General features: G+C 38.4%; 2 protein-coding genes across 3 annotated transcripts; one reads left to right on the forward strand and one right to left on the reverse strand.

Annotated features, from left to right (window-relative positions):
- Positions 1–3,245: 3,245 nt before the first annotated feature.
- Positions 3,246–22,510, reverse strand: LOC118270623 (tripeptidyl-peptidase 2). 2 transcript variants are annotated; one of them, XM_050698743.1, is made up of 26 exons: positions 22,407–22,510; positions 18,951–19,132; positions 18,738–18,869; positions 18,020–18,206; positions 17,566–17,716; positions 16,599–16,762; positions 15,827–16,070; positions 15,470–15,600; positions 14,942–15,104; positions 14,621–14,691; positions 14,337–14,476; positions 13,906–14,083; positions 13,152–13,317; positions 12,545–12,711; positions 12,070–12,248; positions 11,584–11,801; positions 10,986–11,097; positions 10,758–10,880; positions 10,225–10,380; positions 8,057–8,145; positions 7,488–7,705; positions 7,096–7,207; positions 6,942–7,014; positions 6,542–6,627; positions 6,163–6,307; positions 3,246–5,980 (listed from the first exon to the last, which is right to left on the reverse strand). In XM_050698743.1, the coding sequence occupies exons 2-26, from the start codon at positions 19,113–19,115 to the stop codon at positions 5,771–5,773; spliced, it is 3,780 nt and encodes a 1,259-aa protein (XP_050554700.1). In that variant the 5' UTR covers positions 19,116–19,132; positions 22,407–22,510; the 3' UTR covers positions 3,246–5,770. The 2 variants fall into 2 exon arrangements, with proteins under 2 accessions (XP_050554700.1, XP_050554699.1); XM_050698742.1 differs by lacking the exon at positions 22,407–22,510 and adding an exon at positions 20,806–21,057.
- On the forward strand, positions 19,432–22,136 carry LOC118270642 (NADH dehydrogenase [ubiquinone] 1 alpha subcomplex subunit 1). The gene is made up of 3 exons (XM_035586377.2): positions 19,432–19,615; positions 21,363–21,449; positions 22,027–22,136. The coding sequence occupies exons 1-3, from the start codon at positions 19,517–19,519 to the stop codon at positions 22,048–22,050; spliced, it is 210 nt and encodes a 69-aa protein (XP_035442270.1). The 5' UTR covers positions 19,432–19,516; the 3' UTR covers positions 22,051–22,136.
- Positions 22,511–22,512: the final 2 nt, after the last annotated feature.

The raw sequence follows: 22,512 nt of genomic DNA on the forward strand, positions 1-22,512 counted from the left end.
GGGTACATCTAAATAAGTTAAAGTGCCCTGAAGGCTCAATGGTTTAGGTACAATGGTCACGTGCTACGAATTACTTGGGGATATGGGCACTTCTCATAAGTTCAACAAGCTTGGGTAGAGGTGAGATTTACCCAATTATGAAGTAAGTCCATCCCTCGTAAAGATGAAGACAATTGTCTCCAAAACCAAACTTTGTCCAAAGTTTGTCTTAGCTTCTGTATTGAATTAGAAGTTGTCCAGACTTCGGAAGTGAATAGTGTTAATCCAATTAGAGCGGTGACCACTGCTGGAGACCGCAGCGACAGTTCACACAGAATTCATTAAAGGAATCGCCAACTGTATTTGCATTCGAGCTTGCCTTGTGGTGTTCAATATTTGATGCGGAAAACTAGATCTAATTTAATTCAGAATTTCTATTGTGACTAAAGGATTCTAAATTTAGTTTGTTAAAATAGATACCTTTCCGCGCGCGCCTCAAAGAGCCATCAGACCACCACAGATGGGGCCCAGCAGGGCTGATGCCTGATCCGGAGCTGCGGACTACCTAGCGGGTTTACCGGAGCTCCGGGTCGAAAAGCAGGAGAAGGAACGGGGTGGTTTTTAGTCAGTAAGAGTCTGACACTTCTCGCCTTGCCCAAGGCGGGAGAAGTCATTGGATGATTATCACCCCTCAAAAAAAAAAAAAAAATACCATCACGACGCACCGTTAAATAAAGTTTAAGAATAGTACATACAACGTTTACTCACACGTATCTACATCGTATCAGGCAACAAGCAGATCTCTTTTTTTTAGTTTTTCTGTCTTAGTTTTAGTTACCAATCAATTCAATATTTTCCAATCAACATTCAGCACCAAACGAGGCCACATTTCCCCAGTCAGCCTGCGCAGGGTTTAGCCCGAACTAGAAGCCGGTCACACGATTATTCGGCCATTTGCGCCAATTGCATAATTGGCACTCTGCATGTTTTAGCCAAGTTACAAGCTTTTTGGACCTAAACTTAGTTGGAACGTTTCAGTTAAGCGGACGTGACTAGTCATTGGTATAATGTATTCCACTGGCAAATTTACCAGCGGAATTTTTAAGGAGTTCAAACTAAATTATGCTGATTGATTGCGTTATTCAGTTGGACATTTTTTCTTTCGTGAATTGGATCAGTATCGAGTTTTACGGTCGAAATTTGAGTAGCCTCAGGTACCTAAAGATAAGCAAGTATGGTCCTATGAGTATGAAGGTTAAGATTGTTAAGAAAATTACCTAACTTGCGTCTACCTATCCATACAGGTTACAAGCGTCATGCTCTATGAATGTACAGTCAGTAACATTGTACCTGTAGGTAACGAAGTACCCAGCAGTCCCCAACTCCTGGAGCTGCGGACAACGTAGCAAGTTACCGGGGCTCCGGCTCAAAGCAGGAGAAGGAACGAGGTAGTTTTTACTCAGTAACAGCCTGACACTCCCTTTCGTCTCACCCAAGGCGGGAGAGGTCATTGGATGATTTTCCTCTTCAAAAAAAAAGCAGTATACCGACCCAACGACAACCCAGAATACCTGTATTCTGGTCTACTAATAAAATATCTATGTATATTTTCACTAGCTATATAATTCGGTCAGGGCGCTGATCTGATTGGAAGTCATTCGATCGTGTTGTCTCAGCGTGCAAGGCGCGCACCCTTTACTAACGCTGACCAACCTGTCAATTTTGATTTAGTTCATCGCTAAATACGCTTCAATGCGCTTTGACGCGCTCGGTCTGCGGTAAATTCTGCAGCGCTAGCGAACTAAGTTAGTAGATAAATACCTACCTACTGTTACTTCGAACTACTTAGATAGGAATTACGTTAAGCAAAATAATATTTTAGGTACCTACTAACAGATTTACACATTAGATCACTGATCATCTACCCACAAAGAGACCAATCGCCATACTTGAAAGAAGTTCTTTCAAATACCTATCTGCTCCACCGTACGGAACCATCCCCGTATAATTGCAACAAATAATTACTTTTACCGTTCCCTTTCTGTAGAACATGAAAACTCCATAAATTCGCGATTAGACCAAACGAGCTCTCATTTACTTTCATGTCGGCAGCCATTATAAAATTCAGGTGAAGTTTAGCTCTTTATTTGGCGACATTTGTTAGGTATATTGTTTAGTCTGACTTGACTTCCTCGTCTTAACTATTTTACGTTAAATGTCCCATTTCATAATAACAAATTTATCAACTTTTAACTGAGAATTTTCAAAGGAAATTCGGAAAACCGGAACCGATGAATTGAGGAATCAACGCATTTTTTGGAACATGACTCAGCCAAACAATATCTGAACAATCTCTTTAATCATCTCCGATTTGGGAGTGCTGACAAATTCAATTTTATTTCTGTCTTTTGTTTCATCAGGGTTCATCAGTGAGATCGTAAAATATCGCGATAAAGTGAAGACGGGCTCAGTATTGTGCGACTGTGTCGTGTGAATTCGAAAATCGAAAATCCCAACAGTATTTTCTTTTATAACCTACCCACCAGCAGACGCTTTCTGTTTATCTTAGTGCATTATAAAAACTTACAATAGTTACAATGTATAGACCCACAATAAGTAAAAGATATTTGTAACGGTACCTACAATTTCGCGGTAAAGGCACGTTCACCCAGTAACACGTAGCTGCCTGGCGCACGGCGCGCGGTGCAGCGGCCATCTTGTTAACCTAAACGTTCAACATCCATATTTCACTAAAGAAATTCATGCAAGAGAAAACTGCAAATGTGAAATAATATGATTACGCTCAAATATTCGCTCGGCGTCTTCAGCAAATAGGTTTTTTTACGACCATGTGCCACGATTCCACGTTTTGCATCCGAGTTGAAAGTTGATTCAATTTCGCTGGAAACTGCAGATTTCTGAGATAAAATTGCAGTACATGGGTGACCTGATTGCGTATCCTAGGTTTAGTATTTAAGTAGTGGGAATAAAATAAGGCTTTTCCAAGCATATTACTTACTCTCATTTTTAGCTAAGGTAGGTACATAGGTAAACCGGTTACACAACGATTTTCGTAAACTGCAACTAAATAAATGCATAGACTAATACATTTTAGTTCATGATTAATGATAACACACATTTTAGTTTCCCGAACGCGACCTTACGATATTACTTTTAACACAAGTCGTGCATTTACCGATACTAGTTTCTGTAGTTAAAATGAACAAATATTTAAATACAAAGGGATTGCAACTAAAACAAGAAAGTGATCAAATAATATTTATTTTCTCCATCCTTAGATCCAACAAATTCATTAAAATAAGTCCTGTGGCCTTGGGTCGCGTCGCACAGGACAAGCGCGTTCACTAACTCGCAACTTTGCACCAACAATTGACGATACAAGTTTACAATTCATTGGTACAATACAAATAAAAAAATCTCCTTGTAAACTTATACACATAATTAGAATCGAGAATTCATGAAACATTGTAGATTTTGCGTCTGATAAAAATTTTAGAATCAATTTCATAATATTTATTTAACTAGTTAAACTTTTGTTATGTCATTTACTTAACAAATATTGTACAAACAAGATCTATGAATTATACTATTAAGTTTAGATATAACAGCTTCGGAAGTAGGTACGAGAAGATGGTACGAGGAAGACAACTTTGTTTAGCAGGAAATGTACCATGGATGACAAATGAACAGTTTGGAAAGGACAAATCTATCTCATAAATTATATTTTTCGTCTATTCAATGTGGAACTCTGACGCAATATGCTATGGAAGTGTTTATTGTACAATAATTGAGCTCACAAACTTGTCTACCGTACTTAAAATCCTGACACCACCCCACCATTTCAATATTAAACTATGCCACATAAAAATTCATATACAAATCGTGTAAAAATTCATTAATACATCATTAAATTCAACCCGAATATATTTATTATGATTGCTTCGTGTACTGTTTACCAAGCCCTTTTATAAAGTGGTACTTATAACTAGATTATTGCATTATTTGGTTATTTAGAACTGTGTGTACTTGAGACAATATATTGTTATAACTATCTTATTGGCCATTGGCCTAGAAATTGGTGTTGGAGTTTGTACCCGATTGGCTAATATTCGACTACGAAAATTTAGCCCAATATGTACAGACATAACATGTAAGCTGTCAACGTAAGTACTATTAATATACTAGAACCGTTACTATACTATATTCATACTAGAAAACACGTCAGCTCGATAAAATAGCTATCGAGAACTGGAACTATAATCTCGGTCGCTGTTTAATAAATATTAATTTCAGTAAGACTGTATACCCCGCATACTCGTGTAACAGTAAATAAATACACGTAACATTCTGCGTATAAATTATAAATATATTTGACATTGTATTCATGTGTCCATTTAATCATTCAACTATTTTGAGCACAACATAGAGCACCCTGTCATTATAATTTGTTAAAAATTAAAACTATAAAATGGCTTATTTAACACAAACGACCGACTATTGATAACATACAATTTGACTAAGGAATCTTCTATTCATTATTAACATTAACTTGGTATAAAAATGTATAAAAGCTTTGCATTACAAAAATGGACTGTATGCACATACATTTAAATGCAAAAATTAAATGAGGCTCATAACATTATTGAGATATCTTCATGTAACTTACATAATTAAAAAATAAAATTATATAATTAATACTTATTTAATGAATCAGTAACTCGTTTCTAAGTCAATTAATAGAAAACTCCTTGGTCTTTCAAGCATGCTAGGTTGCCAAGCATTGGGCAACATGCCCACGTTCCAAGCTTATGTCACTAAAACAATCTCCTAATATTATTTATATTTTATTTATTTTATCAACACTCCGGCAGTGCACATTTCAATTCATTCTAAAACTTTGAAAGAACATAATTTATATTGTTTCTAATATTCTCTACAGATTCATGTAGACATAATGTATTGTCATAGTGATGGAAACATTCAATTCAACAACAGTGTCGACTTCTTGCCGAGTAAGCAACTTGTCTATGTACTTTATTAAAGCATTGTAGGAGTTTAAAATGTTGGTTAACAAGTAAACAATTAGTATAGATAGATATATGGTTTAAAATAGCATATGAACAATAATTAATTAATTGAATCCTAAGAAAGACAGGGGAAGACAACAAATTAATTGAGGTAACAACATTAAAAGTTTAGCTAGGAAGTATTAACAGTCTAGAATTTTATCTTGAACTTGTATTGTTGCAAGAAAACAATACAATCGTTGACAATTCGCGTCTTCATATAAAATTTCTATGAACATTATATAAAATTGTATTCCAATCACAACGGAGTACATATTAGAGTCTGTTACTATTTTATATTATTTCTTATGAATATACTTGCAATATAAAACAACAGTATGTTCCAAATCCACAACGAGTTGCATGGTACAAATGTTCGCGAAGCAAACTGCTTTAAACTTTAAGCATAACTTTGTTTATAAATATTAATAGTTTCAATGTGTACTGAAAAATGATCAAATATCATCCCTTGTAGCACCTTGGTGACCTTAAGAAGGTAATTTGAAAATGTAAGTTAAATAGTAATTCAAAATTCTGACAGTAGGAAGGAGTGAAATTAACAGGAAGCTGTGCTGTGAGGAGACAAGTGTTCATAAATATTTTCATTTTCACAAAATGGAAGTATATTTACCCGTAATTCTAATAATAATTATCTATCAGTACAGATTGAAACTTGCCCTGTGTATGGTCAGACTATCATATGCTTAAAATGGTCTATAGTTGGCTGGGTATTTGATAGGGATAGCGGCTTGCGCGGCCTTGGCATAGAAGTCCCACCCTAGTTGTTGGTATGCCTCTATGAGTCTCTCTTCTACCTCCTTGGAGGGACGTTCCTCCTGTATCTTCATGAGCAACTTAATGGCGCGACCCCACTGCTTGAATGTAAAGCAGTGCCATACACCGTAGTGAATCGCCTGAGAAAAAAAAGTTTAAACATAAGTTAATATGGTTATGTGTAAATATGTCTGTGTTGTAGTTGAAATAAAAGATTTTGATTTTGACTATTGACAAAGTATTTGGAAGAATAAATAAAATTGAGCTGGTTTTGAAGAAAAACCCCAATACATAAAGTTAACAAAGCTATCGTGAGTGGTACCTTGGTGTCGGTGAGGTCGGTGTACTTGAGCAGGTCGTGCATGTTGTCCAGCAGGGCGGTCCGCGGCGCGGCCCGCAGCCGGCACAGCGCCGTGCCGCGCCGGCACAGCGCCTCCACCAGGTACCCGCGCTGCTTCTCCTGCTCCCTGGGGAGATTCAGTAATGATTATACTTGTTCAACCAATTCAAACAGAATAATCACAAACTCGCACGATCTCTCGATCTATAACAATCTTAAAACAAGCAAATATTTGGACACAAAAAAGACAATACTGTTGCTGTCTAACTTTCAAAAGTGCATTCTTGGCTTTTGGAATACACTACACTCTGTACACATTTATTATGCTATAAGGTAAGACTTAAAAATATAAAGCACTTACTGCTTAATCTTATTGGCATCACTCCTAGAATCATTCTTCATGCCGAGGTAAGCCAGCAACTTGTCCTGGTCAATAGCCTTTATTACCTGGAGACAAAGCATAAAATGTATTATAATTTTTGATGATATAAGTTTTTAAACTGACATGGTCACAAACACTATTATTAGAACTTCAGACGGGATATTAACCATGTTTATTTATGTCGATGAGACAGATGAACTCAGTTGAAAGCAGTTAAAGATAACAGTTCATCCGTGACCATAGCGCTTGCAACAGTGCCGAAATATCGGAAACTCATCGACATAAATAAACATGGTAAATACCCTGTCTGAAGTTCTAATAATTTTTGATGATGTTTTTATTTTTTGTACATATTAAATTAAACATTAATTTAATTTACCTTTTCAGAAATAGAAATAAGCTGTTCGCACCACGCTGACGTCACATCGGGCTCTTCATTAGCATGAGGTAGTCTGCAAAAACAGAATAAAATTACAATCAGCATTTTAAGTAAAAATAACAATTTCATTGTTAAAATGTTTATATGTACTTACTTTTTGGCATCAGTTGGAGAGTCGAGCGCGTTTAGATACGCGATGTGCGCTCCCAAGTAACCTGGGAACTTCTCCACTAACTCTTCATAAACCTGTTCTAATTTGTCGCCCTCTGTCAACAACAATAGTTTAATTAGTGTTGATGTGAAACGGGATTCAATGATAGTACTCCTTTGTGCATCTCTCTTTTACAGTCAATAGGACATTAATAAACAAGATATTTTGATAGTATATCGCAGCGTAAGAAAAGGAGTCGATAGCTTGTGATTTTGGGAAATTAGTGAACGATTTCAATTTAAAATTTACATTTTCTGTAAAGAATTTCGGTCGATAATCTTAATCGCTTAAACACAGTGATCGTTTAGTATCAGGCGTGCAATAAGTGTGCGGACCTAGTTTGGCGAGCCAGCCGGTAGTGAAGTCCTTGTAGGCGTCCATGTAGTCCTCGTGCTTGGGCTTGTCCTTGTCGCGCGGCGCGGGCGCGCGGCGCGGGTAGTCCACCGGCACGTACTGCAGCGCGTGCGAACTGACGCGCCGCGCCCCTTCGTCGCGGGGGAACGACACCGACCCCGACAGCGACACGCCCACCGACAGGCTCGACCTGCTCACTCTGGGGGAGGGGGACATGTCGTATGTAAACAGGCATCTAATTCATACAGCATGCGGCGGTAAATATAACATAAACATTAGACTTTCGGAAATAAAATTTTGTTATGAATATTTTTTTTAAAACGTTGTCCCTCACTCGGATATTCTCCTGTGTCGTGAGTGCGTTTAAAATTATAGAAGTTCATATACACCTGACATCCAAACCCAAAACAACAATTTGCGGATCACACAAAGACGCATATTTGTCGAAAAGTATTGTACTGCGTGACAATAATAAACTGAAATTGAAATTAATTATAATTGGACTAGCTTTGATATTCAAATAGTATGATTGAGTATTTATTATACTCACTTGTCTGCAGGTAAAGCTGCAAAATAAAGAGGTAGTAAGTTCCCACTAGCTAATGATCCCGAGTTGTATTTCTTGCCACCAGTCAATGCCTGCAAATGAAAAATATTTAGAAGTTCAAAATACATTACTTCTTTTCATACATTTTACTTAAATCTTCTTTCTCGAAAATTTAACCTAGTATTTTGAGAAAGCACACAACCAATTCCCAACAGCATTTTTGATGATGGGCAATATGACGGCGTATGATTTCTGTATGGTTTGTATGTAAAATAAATGCTTGTATTTCTCAAGATACAGTTTTTTTTTTTATGGAATAGTAGGCAAACGAGCAAACGAGTCATCTGATGGTAAGCGATCAGCGCCGCCCATGAACACCCGCAACACCAGAGGAGTCACAGGTGCGTTGCCGGCCTTTCTAAAAAGGAGTATGCTATTTTCTTGAACTTATAGAGTTCAGTACCAACCTGTGCCTGACTGCTTTATACATCGAGCGTGATGGGCGTGGACAGTCGTTGCTGTATGAAGAGTTATAGAGTACAGTACCGACCTGTGCCTGACTGCAGTATACATCGAGCGTGATGGGCGTGGACAGTCGTTGCTGTATGAAGAGTTATAGAGTACAGTACCGACCTGTGCCTGACTGCAGTATACATCGAGCGTGCTGGGCGTGGACAGTCGTTGCTGTATGAAGAGTTATAGAGTACAGTACCGACCTGTGCCTGACTGCAGTATACATCGAGCGTGATGGGCGTGGACAGTCGTTGCTGTATGAAGAGTTATAGAGTACAGTACCGACCTGTGCCTGACTGCAGTATACATCGAGCGTGATGGGCGTGGACAGTCGTTGCTGTATGAAGAGTTATAGAGTACAGTACCGACCTGTGCCTGACTGCAGTATACATCGAGCGTGATGGGCGTGGACAGTCGTTGCTGTATGAAGAGTTATAGAGTACAGTACCGACCTGTGCCTGACTGCAGTATACATCGAGCGTGATGGGCGTGGACAGTCGTTGCTGTATGAAGAGTTATAGAGTACAGTACCGACCTGTGCCTGACTGCAGTATACATCGAGCGTGATGGGCGTGGACAGTCGTTGCTGTATGAAGAGTTATAGAGTACAGTACCGACCTGTGCCTGACTGCAGTATACATCGAGCGTGATGGGCGTGGACAGTCGTTGCTGTATGAAGAGTTATAGAGTACAGTACCGACCTGTGCCTGACTGCAGTATACATCGAGCGTGATGGGCGTGGACAGTCGTTGCTGTATGAAGAGTTATAGAGTACAGTACCGACCTGTGCCTGACTGCAGTATACATCGAGCGTGATGGGCGTGGACAGTCCTGCAGCTTCTCCAGCAGAAGTCGATTGTCGTGGCGGACGTTCAAGCGGAGAGTTATAGAGTACAGTACCGACCTGTGCCTGATGCAGTATACATCGAGCGTGATGGGCGTGGACACTGAGTACTGCTGCAAACTGTATGAAGAGTTATAGAGTACAGTACCGACCTGTGCCTGACTGCAGTATACATCGAGCGTGATGGGCGTGGACAGTCGTTGCTGTATGAAGAGTTATAGAGTACAGTACCGACCTGTGCCTGACTGCAGTATACATCGAGCGTGATGGGCGTGGACAGTCGTTGCTGTATGAAGAGTTATAGAGTACAGTACCGACCTGTGCCTGACTGCAGTATACATCGAGCGTGATGGGCGTGGACAGTCGTTGCTGTATGAAGAGTTATAGAGTACAGTACCGACCTGTGCCTGACTGCAGTATACATCGAGCGTGATGGGCGTGGACAGTCGTTGCTGTATGAAGAGTTATAGAGTACAGTACCGACCTGTGCCTGACTGCAGTATACATCGAGCGTGATGGGCGTGGACAGTCGTTGCTGTATGAAGAGTTATAGAGTACAGTACCGACCTGTGCCTGACTGCAGTATACATCGAGCGTGATGGGCGTGGACAGTCGTTGCTGTATGAAGAGTTATAGTACAGTACCGACCTGTGCCTGACTGCAGTATACATCGAGCGTGATGGGCGTGGACAGTCGTTGCTGTATGAAGAGTTATAGAGTACAGTACCGACCTGTGCCTGACTGCAGTATACATCGAGCGTGATGGGCGTGGACAGTCGTTGCTGTATGAAGAGTTATAGAGTACAGTACCGACCTGTGCCTGACTGCAGTATACATCGAGCGTGATGGGCGTGGACAGTCGTTGCTGTATGACGGCGGGCAGCTCCTGCAGCTTCTCCAGCAGAAGGCGATTGTCGTGGCGGACGTTCAGGCGCAGAGTGTAATCGCCCTTCTCTAGCTTCACTGAGTACTGCGCAAACGAGAAACAAATGTATGACTACAAAATACATACATAATATAAATAAACAACACCTTTTTAAAGTGTGGTAAATACATAGAATGCTAAAGCTATATTGGATTTTATTGTGAACAGTGAATGGAATACGCAACGCGTCACAGGTCCGAATGAACCTGCACCAAAATCGTTGTTTTTGCAACGTCACTTTTTAAATAGGCTGTGCACATTACGGCATGTAATGCAACTATACAATGTAAACCCATTTTTATGTGTTTATTAATGTGTGTTTGTAATAATATTATGTACAACAGTTACTGATCAATGTAGAATTAATAAAAATCAAATCCAACTCGAATTCGATCCGAAATATACTTAGAAAATACTCTCACCTTAGAAGGATAAGCATCGCCGGTGGCCATGAGCTGTTTACAACTATTGTACAACATCCACATTTGGGACTCGAACTCAGACTCGTACAACATGTCGCACAGTAACGATATAATAGGCGACACCTGGAACAAGTGAATTAATCATTCTATTTGTATCACATTACAGCAAATATAAAAAAAAAATGTTATATTGTTTCTCTTGAAAAATCAGTACGGTATATATCTTACCTCTGTTGCCTTAGCAATGTGGAAATTATAAGTATTGACTAGTTGATATATCTGTCGACTGGGCGGAATCACATCACGAGCTGTTAACGGGGTTATTTTCGATTCTGACGGCCTGCAATCAATAGAATTTGGTTAAGTACACAATTATTGTTAAAATTAAAGTATTAGTATACAATATTGATCATACGAGATGATAATACGGACACTTTTACAAGAGAGTATATTTCATATAGAGATTTACTCAATGGTTTAACAGTGGCAAAGGTTTGCAAAGACCATCCGAAAGCGCATTAGATTGAGGACATGTCATTGTAAATATTGTAATCAACATTTCAGGATACTGATATAAACGATGCACCATATCATAGTATCACACTAATTTTGTAAGTGAAAGTTTTTTTGTTTAGATGTTTGGCCGTCAACCACGCCGAAACTACAGAACGGATTTTGATGAAATTTTGTTTACAGACAGGGTATGAGTTGACTAAGGTGATAGGATCCTTTTTATATTTAGAAGCCGTTGGTAGAAGGTGATTAAGAACTATGGCAGAATAAGTAGGTCTACATCTAGCCATGGACTGGCTGGAATCCAGCGTACCTGACGGCGGGCTCGAGGTACTTGAGCTGCGCGCTGGGCTGCACGTCCTGCAGGCGCAGCGCGCGCAGCGTCACGGCGCGCAGCCCGTCCGCCGCGCTCACCACCAACTTGGAACCGAAGTCCGGCTGCAGACCGTGGAACTCCACCGTATATGATACCACCAGGTCGCCGAGGTTGGCCCAGTACTTCGCTATCACTACTTCTAGGGTTACACCGCCCTGAATAAATAAATAGAAAACGGTATTTATTACCAAAAAAGATTTAATTATTAATACTTATTATTTATTGTTAAACATTAGGTGCGATTTAACACTAAAATATGTATTATACAAGTTACTCTTCGTTAAAAACATATCAACGAATTGAATTGATTTTCGATAGATACAGACACCTTATCATAAAGCTGAAACTCTATTAAAGTATTTCGAAAGTTTTAAAGAGCTTAATAAGTTTACATTCTGTAAGTTACAATCATAAAATACTCACAACAACTTGGAAGGGTAACAGTGTCGGTGCTTCCGCAGTAACGTTGATCATCTTCTGTGTCTCGTGACACCTGCAGCTCTTCTTAGGCAATAACTGCATAGTATGTATTAAAAATCTACCAGTCTTTTCTTTATCCTCCGTTGAGATCTTTAGGACGCCCCACGTCGCTTCAGGCGGGACTGAAAGAACATACAAGTTATAAGTATATTGATTCATATAACATTTTTGCGTTCAGTAGATGGCGCCACTGGCGAATAAAGTCCTAGTGGTCCAAATGCTTGCTAACATTTTTTGCTATAATGACATTACTTATCTGTCTGTAAGTACTACTGGCAGGATTTACTTCCCACTACTTTCACTACACTACTACTTTGATTTCAGGACCCAATAGAAGACTTTTATGAACACCTGTCCCAATTTCGAAACATAGAATATTAATTGAAGTATTTATAATATAGTGTAGACTCGTCCTTACCTATAACGAACCGCCTGACGATGGTGGCAGGTTGGAAGAGTACGTCCTTGGCAGTGAGCGCGGGCGGCGCGGCGCCAGTGAGCGGCAGTGGCTCGGGCTGGAACACTGACACCGGGACGCGGAACACCGGGCCCTTCGACACCGCTGACACGTCGTACGCCACGATACTGGAACCACACAACAATAACTTGTAACTAATATAATACGCAACGCAACGCAACGCAACGCAACGTCACGCCTTTTACCCCCGAAGGGGTAGGCAGAGGTGCATATTACGGCACGTAATGCCGCTATACAATGTACACCAACTTTTCACCATTTGTGTTATAAGTCCCATGTAATAGGGGTGAGCCTATTTCCATATACTGGACACAATTCCAGACTCCGTGCTACTACTGAGAAATTTTCGAAAAACCGAAAAAAGCTCAGTAATACTTTGCCTGTCTCTAATGGGGGTACCCGGAAATCGAATCGAACCCGAGACCCTTGTCCGGCAGTCGCAATTGCGACCGCTCGACCAACGAGATAGTCATTAATACTAATACTCGTATAATAACGATGAATTAAGCTTAACCAACATCTCATTAAACCAACTACAATAACTCACCTAGTAAAATGTGGTCCAGGTTGAAGGCCGGTGGTATCGACGCGTACAGTCCAAGGCCGGGCTGCGTTCATCATGTCCAAGTACTGCGGACAGGAGAGCCAGGCGGCGTCGCAGGACAGAGCCAGGCGCATGCCGAACGCGATCTGCTTCGGAATTACTGACTTGTCTGCAACACACACACTATACATAGCTTTCTTTGTATCTGCTTCCGGAATGTACGAGGATTGGTATGGCTAGAATACAGTTAGCACATAAAACCTGGCTACATGTTACCATTTTTTTGGAACCTAAGCTTAAAACAATGTCCAATGTTTAGCAAGTTTCCACTAAAATGTCAAAAGGCTACATACTTAGCATATCCTCCACAGGTGAATATAATCGATGTTTTAAAAGCTAGCTTTTATGAATTAGATTCATAAAATACTATATTGCAAGAAGTTTGGTATAAACGTCGCACATGTCGCCGGCATTATGATGACTCCTTGACCATAATATCTTCACATTGGAACAGAATACCATTGCCTGCCTCTATTTTCTCGACAACATACATTATTCAAGTTTGTGCAAAATCAATCTACATTAAATAAACATCACAAACGTACCGTCACAAATACATCCCATAAGAAAATCCTTGAGCAAAGGTATTTTCGGGCCTACGAATTGAAAATACGGGTCAAGACAACAAAATCTACATCTAGGGTAAGGTAAAGTGGACTTTGGTGTTATGGGTATAAGGTTTGAAGTTTATACTCACTCTCCATGTCGTTATGGTCCTGTAGGAAGTGTGGTTCGACGGTAATGCCGATGTCTTTGGGTACATCATCAACCCGCGGTCTCAGTAGTATTCCCTTGGCATTGCTCGGTCCGCACTGGATACTGAATGTCACGTCACGTTCTGGGGAGGTCGAGTATTCGCCCAGCAGGTCGAAGGCCTAAACAGAAAATATTACAATACTTTCGAACATAAAAACATCTTATGTGAGTGATTGTTACTATAAAATCTGAAGTCAAAGTTACTTATGTTTACATCAACTATATTTTATCCAGACGTAATTGAACAGTGATTATATGCAGTTTACAAAAGCTTTTTAATGTTATAAAACTGAACATTGATGACACTCTAAGATGCCCACCTGTGCAGCTATATTCTAAACTTTAAAACAAATAACTTAAAGTATATTTTACCTTCTCAACATTGAGCAGTCCACAGCCCTGTGCCCAGGGCTCGACATGTGACAAGTAAGAGGCAGAGTTCTCCAACGCACGTTTGATGGAGTACGGAGAGTATGCGAGGTTCTTCGCTTTCAATCCAGATACAAGCATAGCTGGGGGACAAAGGAAGCATTTCATTTTATATTAGCTTTGGTTCTGCCCGAAACTAGTTGTACATGCCCTGAAATACAATGATTTGAGAAACAACTTTTAATAAATGTATGTGTGTGTTTTTATGGATATTTTGAATAACTTACCTACTGCACCCGCAACATGAGGCGCTGCCATCGATGTTCCGTTCATTAGCTGACAATTTCTTAGAGTAAATCTGTAACAAATATTGACAAAAATAAAGTCTGTGTTTATATATTCAGTGGGATTTTGAATAATAAACTCCGTGCTGTGATGTAATTATATCCAGCAGGATTCTAAGTAGACATCTTATGATAACAACTAATGTAATAACTAACGGAACTGATCAAATGACAGCTCTGTATGGAATCGACTCAAGACTCTATTGACATCGAGGAAGAGTAATGAAGGTGTATGAAGTAGTGCATGATGTTGGGCAGGAGTACCTGGCGACGGCGGCGACGGCCCCGCCGGGCGCGCAGAGCGTGACGCCGGCGGCGCCGTCGGCGGCCGGCCCGCGGGACGACCAGCTGAAGGCGCCGCCGCACACGCGGCTCCGCATCGAGTACGCCGCAGACATCATCTCCGGGGACACGTACGCACCCACGCCTGTAGCGAATCACCAAACATTGATTTATTGACTAATCTATACGTGTAGATTAGTCACTGAGCAAAGTCCTCTTCTCACATGGAGGTTTGAACACTTATCATTATCACCATGCTTGTTCAAGATGGGTTGGCAATTCAATCATATAAAGTTCAAGTTTTCTCACAGTATTTTCCTTAGCTGTAAGTCACTGGTATCTAAATAATCTTATAAAGTACATATAACTCGAAAAAAGCCATATAAGCCCACACCCACACATGCATGAGAAACAGGTCTCCTAAACCTCCGGGCCACTACGACATCCTTATAATTCTTACCCTAATAGGTCAAACAGTAATAACTACTATTATCAAGCAAAAATACATACCAATAAGAATAGGCTGCGCGATGTCGGGCGGGGCCCCGACGGTGCAGAGCGCGGGCCCGTGGTTCCCGGCCGACACCACCCACGACACGTTGTATCGGTTCACCACCTCGCAGATTATGTCGCCGATACGACTGCAAACAATCATTAAGCACAATATAATTCTCTACAAGCACGAGTCTACCTCTTAAACACAAATTTCTGACAAGTAAAACACATTTTAAATACTTTGACTGATTGACCTTAGTTAAACCCCATATAAGTCTTATAAAAACAAATCAAGAACTACCTACTATTTATAGACAACTATGTCATACCAAACATGTAAGGTCAATAGCTACATGTAATAAGGCCACTCACCCAGCATTAGACCAATGCGCATGTTCTCCATAGCTCATATTGATGACATCTATCTTAAACTTCTTGGACAGTTCCATAACCTTAATGCAAGCTCGTACAAGCGCCGTGCCAGTTTCCATGGATCCCAGGCGACTGTCTCCGATGGTGAGGGAGACGATCTTGGCACCGGGGGCCACGCCATTACGCTCCGGTTCATCGGGGAAGTAGCCTGATGCAATAGCGGCTACGTGTGTGCCGTGCGTAGCTAGAAAATTGTAATTGGAGTGTTAGATTATATTGAGTAGGATACAAACCACATTTTTGTGGTATTATCCTGTTATATACTTTTTCCAAGAGTGACAAGAAATCTAATAGGAAAAGTGTAGACAAATAACCAATGAGAAAGATATATTTTGTAAGATACAGAGAAAAACTGTGTAAAAACTGTGATTCAGTCACAGCAACAATAAAAATCAATAAATAACTTTCAGTTGGGTACATGAATACTGATAAAACTGCATTATATTGATAACAACTTGTCCATCACAAGTGGATAGTATTATTTTTGTAACGAAACAGGAAAATATATCATTTCGATATATGAAGGAAAACCCTAACGAAAAAAATTCTATACCTTCCATAAAATGAGTTCCTACCAAAAAGGTTATTTAGGAAAAACGTTGGCATTATATCCACCCATATACATTATGAATGCATAAAAGTAAAAAAAAAAGACAAATAAAATATGTATCACTACCAATATAAGTGAATCATATGTTATTATTGTACTCACAGCACATGCCAACGACCTCAAGAGTTTGTCCGTCATCATGGACATTGATGCTGACTGTCATCTCGTCAAAAGGTGTAAGGTGCGTGTGTTCGTGGGTGACGCTGTACTCGCCCAGGAACGGACCTGAGGCCAGGTCGCCGCATTCTGAAGTGTCAATGCATGCTCTGTGAACAGAAAAAACGCGCGAGTTATGCTACAAGTATATTTGGTGTTAGAATACATTTGCAGAGGAAGAGTTGACGAAAGGACTACTGCATGTATAACAGGGACTGGGCAGCAGCATTCTCCTCCTAATCCCCGATTGCCCAACTTTCCTTAGATTCCTAACCCTCAAAAGGCCGCATGCAACGACAATGCACTTTTAAGGCCTCTAGCGTTTCGGGTGTCCATGAACGGCGGCGATGGCTTACCAACAGCTCCATCTGTTTATTTATGGCTTATAATATAGAAAAAAACGTATTGGATTATCTTATAATGAATTTATTAACATATTAAATCTAAAGTGCTCATTATTGAACTGCCATATGAATTTGCATTATAATGAGAGAGTAATAAATCCCATAAGCAGATTAATGTCATACAATCATTAATCACAAAAAAGGATTAGCAGTACACTATTGTTAAATTAAGAGCATTGTTTATGAGCATGACATTTTGCAATTAAAAATGAAGAACAAAGGATAAGCAATAATAGAAGAATGACTTCATTTAGATTGAGATTCTAATTAGTAATTTTCTACACATGGCACTTAACACTAATCTAGTCTATTATGCGGACTAAATAGCAGATACCATTGTCATTTCCAATTTTAGTTTCCATCACGCTTTTAATGCAAATGTAAATTGATAACCTAAATTCAAGTAACTAAATGAAAATATTTAAACTAAAGAAATAGTAACTGTATTACTTTGTCTATACCACCATTATTTGCTGGTCACCAGATTATGTTAAATAAAGCCAACATACCTCCACACACTTCCATCGTTGAACAGCACACAGTCATAAGTAGGTCCGACATCATTGTACTTCTTCTCCGCAGTATGCAACACCTCCACCCTGGCTTCCAACTCCTCCTTTTGGATTTTGTCCTCTGGGCTCAATACTACACTCTTGTACACTGGAAAAAGGACAATTCATAGGTTTAACAATCATTTATTAAATGTAATTAAATAGCACTTTTATATAATGGGTAATGTCGAAATACATTGTCCTGTAAGACCTCTGTATACTAGCTGATTATAATGACGAAGATTTCATTTAATCAGATAAGTGCAGACTTATCAACAGACCTGTAATTAAAGCTCTAATTACCTCTAATTAGCTACCTTAACTTTCAATTTTTATTTATCAAGTATCTTAATTGATGTCTTTATAGAGAATCAATCTTAAATGGTAAATACAATAAGAATACAGTACTAACCAACGTCAGTTTCAAAATCTTGCAATTGCTTATTAGCTTCAGCAAAAGCTGGCTTGTACCCAATGTCCCAGCTATGTTCCTTGCGATGCTCTTGCATGCGCTCCTTCAGTTTTGTTGGGTATATACTAAATGGGTGTAGGATACCCACTCTCCATGTTCCTGAAGGATTCTTCCAATTTTCTGGGATCTGCAATCATTATTTCAGAATTAATAAGTTCATTTTTGACAAATTTCTGGCACATAAAAACCAATTTATTAAATTGTTTATTTATACAAATAATAGTTACATAGGTATATCTGATTAAATATTACTTTAAGGAAAACCAAATTATTTATGTTTGGCACTATGCCACTGAAATGAATCAACAATTTCTTTGTTATTTTACTGAAACATACATATCTAATTACTTCTAAAATAACAAAACTAAAATAGCTGGTAATGGGAGAACAATACCCTCTTTCTGTTGAGTAAAAAACATTCCTAGCAGATGAAAAATAGTAAAAACTTTAATCGAAAGGTAGTTAGGTAATCTAAGAAAGAAAAACAAAAAGAAATATTCCTAATATTCCAACTCAGAAGACAGCTGATTTAAACTGACACAGACAGAGATAAAGTGGATATTAGTGGGTATTAATATTTCAATGTACTAGTGAAGTAGTACCTACCTGAAGGAAACACAAATTATTAGCTGTTTAATTCAATTCCGGAAGAGTTTACCTTCAGTTTGCGGCCCGTGAGACCGGTAATGCACCCATCAGACACTTTTTTAATGACAGTACTAGTGTCCACATCGCCGCAGCCACTGCAGTCGTACCTCTCAATAACCTTTGTTTCACCCGTACTGGTTACCTGCAACCTCAGTAATAATTAAATGTTGACTCAAATTGTAATAAACTGCAACTAAACAAATCGTGACATGACAGTTTTTACCGTAAGTCCAGTAGCCGCTGGATCGACGCCGGAGTCGAAAATAGCAATAACAGTATCTCTTCCATCATAAATTGGATTTTTGGTGATAAATGATACAACTCCCGTTTCTTTTTTCGGCATTAATCCCCAAACGGGGAAATCACAGTCGATCGGTGCGTCTGCCATTTTTGATGACCCGATAACTAGTGTTGCCAAAGGAAGAAATTAAAATTAGAAAATAATTGCCAATAATTAGAAAACAGTGTTTCCACCATGATAATGCTATATAATATGCAAAAAATCTAAATTAGAATTAAATGTTAAAGGAATATAGGTACTTTGTAGAATAAAATACTGTATACTTTAATGCATCAATAATTTACTACGAACTACTAACATTTTTGTACCTTTATTTAAAAAAAAACTTCAAGGCACAAAGATGTTAAAAAAAGGTTATCAAAGTCCTTGGCAGCCAAAAAATAAATTAAACATAATTCAATGTCATACGTATGTTAGAAGAGTTGACATTTATATAAATTATTACTAAAAATCATTAATTATCAATATTACATTATAATTTGGGAATAATGTGGTTCAACATTTTACCTGGAGCCATCATTATATCTACATGCGTTGGATTGCCAGGATTCGGGCTTTGGTGGTTACACTATTTGGTCCTAGGAAACGTTAGTAATGAAAATATTTATTATTGAATGGTTTATTTATACGAATATATTGGCAGAGTGTCGTTTTAGAGGCGAATTTACATTGCATAGCATTTTTGATTACAACTAACAATAAAAATACAACTTACTAGTTATACAAACTTAGCTACTCCCACGTGAATTCACTCGCTGCTCGGTTCCTATTGATCGCAGCTTGATATTTTAAATGCTCCTAATTATGTATCATCTTAATGTACACATGAATGCAATAAATGATTTGAGTTTGAGTTTGAGTTTATAGCTTACACTACAGCGTCTACAGCGTTCCTCAATCAATATAATATTATAGGCTACCAAACACAAAAATGTTTTAATTCGAACCAGTGATCCCAAAGATTAGCGCGTTTAAACACTCACACTCCTGTGCTATTTCACCCGTTGCTCAGCTCCTATTAATCATAGTGTGATATTGTATAAAGCTTAACTGGAGATTAGCGTGATTAAACAAACTTTACTTTATACAGGGTGACTGGTGAGATACCTTCAATATTTGAGGACGTGATAGTATGCGAACATATATGATGAAATAAAATAACATAAAAATGAAATATTAAATAACTTCTTAGTAAACTTCGTACACAGTACACCGAGAGTCCAGTATTTATTTATTTAACTGCGGAATACTTGGACACCGCGCGGACGCACGTGTCGCGCAGTGCGCTATCAACACAAAATACATAGGTGCCTACATTTTACAGCTGTTGCCTACCTACATCGAGATTTATCCAAATTTTTAGAGACATTTTGATAAAAAATTAAGCACCTTATTTTTTTTATATCAAGTTAACGAGAATCGAATACCGGGTACTCTCCATAAGTATTGAAAGTATCTCGCCAGTACCACCCCGTAGATTCTATCAGTCCTATTATTGAGCTTGACATAGTTGAATATTGTAAAAAATACGTACAACGGGCATTATTTTGTTTTGTATTATAAAGGTAATTTAACACTCCTATTAATATTATAAGTTTGTATGTTTGTTTGTTACACCTTCACAAAACGACTGAAGGGATCGAGATGAAATTCTGATCGGTGTGATTAATTATGATCTGGAATAATACATAGGCCACTTTTTATACCACGGGAATGCGGGCAAAGCCGCTGGAAAAAACTAGTGTCATGCATGCTAGAATAAGTAAAAATTACCAACCTGTGCTTTTCATTGGTTGGTCACACTGTTCTATCAGCTGGGAGGATTTTGGTGGTAGCTCTGGTAACACACAGTTTACTGTCATTCGAATTACGAAATTGTTTCTACTTTGCTTAGTCCGATAATTTGTGAAAATGTGGTACGAAATCCTGCCCAGCGCTTTCATTATCACAGCGGCCTTAGGTTTGCCGGGATGGGGTCTTTATCACATTCACAATTTAGTATTAGGCAATGTAAGTACAATTAACTTGTTAGATAACCACTCTCAGTCTCAACATAGTGTCCTACACTTCCATAGATCATACAGAGCCGAATCACAAATATTTTGGTTTCACAGATAATATTATACTTACCTACCTTTAACGTACTGCCATCATCATGCATGATTGTAATCAAACCACTAGTACTTCTACAAATTGATTTAATGTTATGTTTACTGAATACAAATGTTAATTAAGAGCTCTCTAGTCTAGTGATCTTTTTTAATATCATCAGACAAACAGAATAGACTATACATGTATATTAAATCATTATAATAATGTTTTATTGTATTGCAGCATTACAGGCGCACTCTTGACTCCAGGTGGGATCGCCATATTTACCAGAGGGATCTGAGACTCAATGGAGATCCCTACAAACTAACTGTAAGTAACTTAGCTACTATAAACTATAGTAGCTTGAATGTACCAAAGTACCAAATGGTGTTAATCAGGGGTTAAGGGGGAAAGTGGTCCCTGACCAGAAAAACATTGGGTTTTATATCATTTTGTTAAGCTGGATACCACTATTGTTATTACTTTTTCATATGATTCCACACTCAGATGTTCTTCACTCATAAAATCAGATTAATGAAAACAGTTGCTCTTCCCAGTTGTCTCCTTTGATATAATTTTGATTTGATTGATTTAAGCTTTAACTGTAGTATTTATTGGACAGAGGTGTTGTCTTGTGTGTTCTTTGTTTTTTCATTTCACTAACCATTTTTTTCTGTCCTATGCAATCATTGGTCCGTGGTACTAGTACTACAGGTGATCTAGATTGTGTGAAAAGTTAATATAAAATATGCATTCAATGAGCATTCTGGGCGTTATTCATTGCCATTGATGCAGATTGATGAGTCTTTAAATACTTTTTGTATAAACTATTAAATTAATCATTTAAAACTATGAAATTATTGTTGTTTTCAAATAATTTTTTCAAATATTTTTTTTCCTTTTTCAGGGTCTGGAGACAATTGATGATTGAGAGAAACATTTATTGCAGTAGACCTAATTGATTGAATTATGTTCTATATTAGATATTTTTGTTGCTAATAAACACACAATAATTTATTTTGTTGTTTGAAATACAATGGTTTTTATTTATAAAGATTAGGTTCTACTAGGTTCATTGCAACAAGAACTTACTAGAAATTTAAAATGCTAAAGGTATATTGTAAACATGATTGTTAAACATAGTCTCTGATATCTAGATTGGGTAACATAAGTACATAATGAGTTTTCCCGTATAAGTAATAACACAAATGTCTATGAAACTCAACATAATTATTGTTGTCCAGTTGTCCACACAGAAAAAAAGTAAGTGCGTTAATAAAAACATACCGGCCAAATTGAGAACCTCCTCCTAGCCTGTATCTTCGAAGAATAGAAGATGGCGATGTTAGGTTGGGTTATTGGTTAAAATTGTTAAATCCAATCTATTCTCTCT

Source organism: Spodoptera frugiperda, chromosome 15 (genome assembly GCF_023101765.2).
Source record: "Spodoptera frugiperda isolate SF20-4 chromosome 15, AGI-APGP_CSIRO_Sfru_2.0, whole genome shotgun sequence".
Taxonomy (NCBI): Eukaryota; Metazoa; Arthropoda; class Insecta; order Lepidoptera; family Noctuidae; genus Spodoptera; species Spodoptera frugiperda.

Excerpts from the sequence above, each read along its gene's own strand:
- LOC118270642 (XM_035586377.2), top strand. The coding sequence starts at position 19,517 with ATGTGGTTCAACATTTTACCTGGAGCCATCATTATATCTACATGCGTT. Across the intron at positions 19,616-21,362 it reads ACTATTTGGTCCTAGGAAAC|CATTACAGGCGCACTCTTGA; the intron begins GTTAGTAATGAA and ends ATTGTATTGCAG. Across the intron at positions 21,450-22,026 it reads GAGATCCCTACAAACTAACT|GGTCTGGAGACAATTGATGA; the intron begins GTAAGTAACTTA and ends TTCCTTTTTCAG.
- LOC118270623 (XM_050698742.1), bottom strand. The coding sequence starts at position 20,971 with ATGAAAGCGCTGGGCAGGATTTCGTACCACATTTTCACAAATTATCGG. Across the intron at positions 15,105-15,469 it reads CGCGCAGCCTATTCTTATTG|GCGTGGGTGCGTACGTGTCC; the intron begins GTATGTATTTTT and ends GATTCGCTACAG. Across the intron at positions 8,146-10,224 it reads TATACTGCAGTCAGGCACAG|GCATTGACTGGTGGCAAGAA; the intron begins GTCGGTACTGTA and ends TTTCATTTGCAG.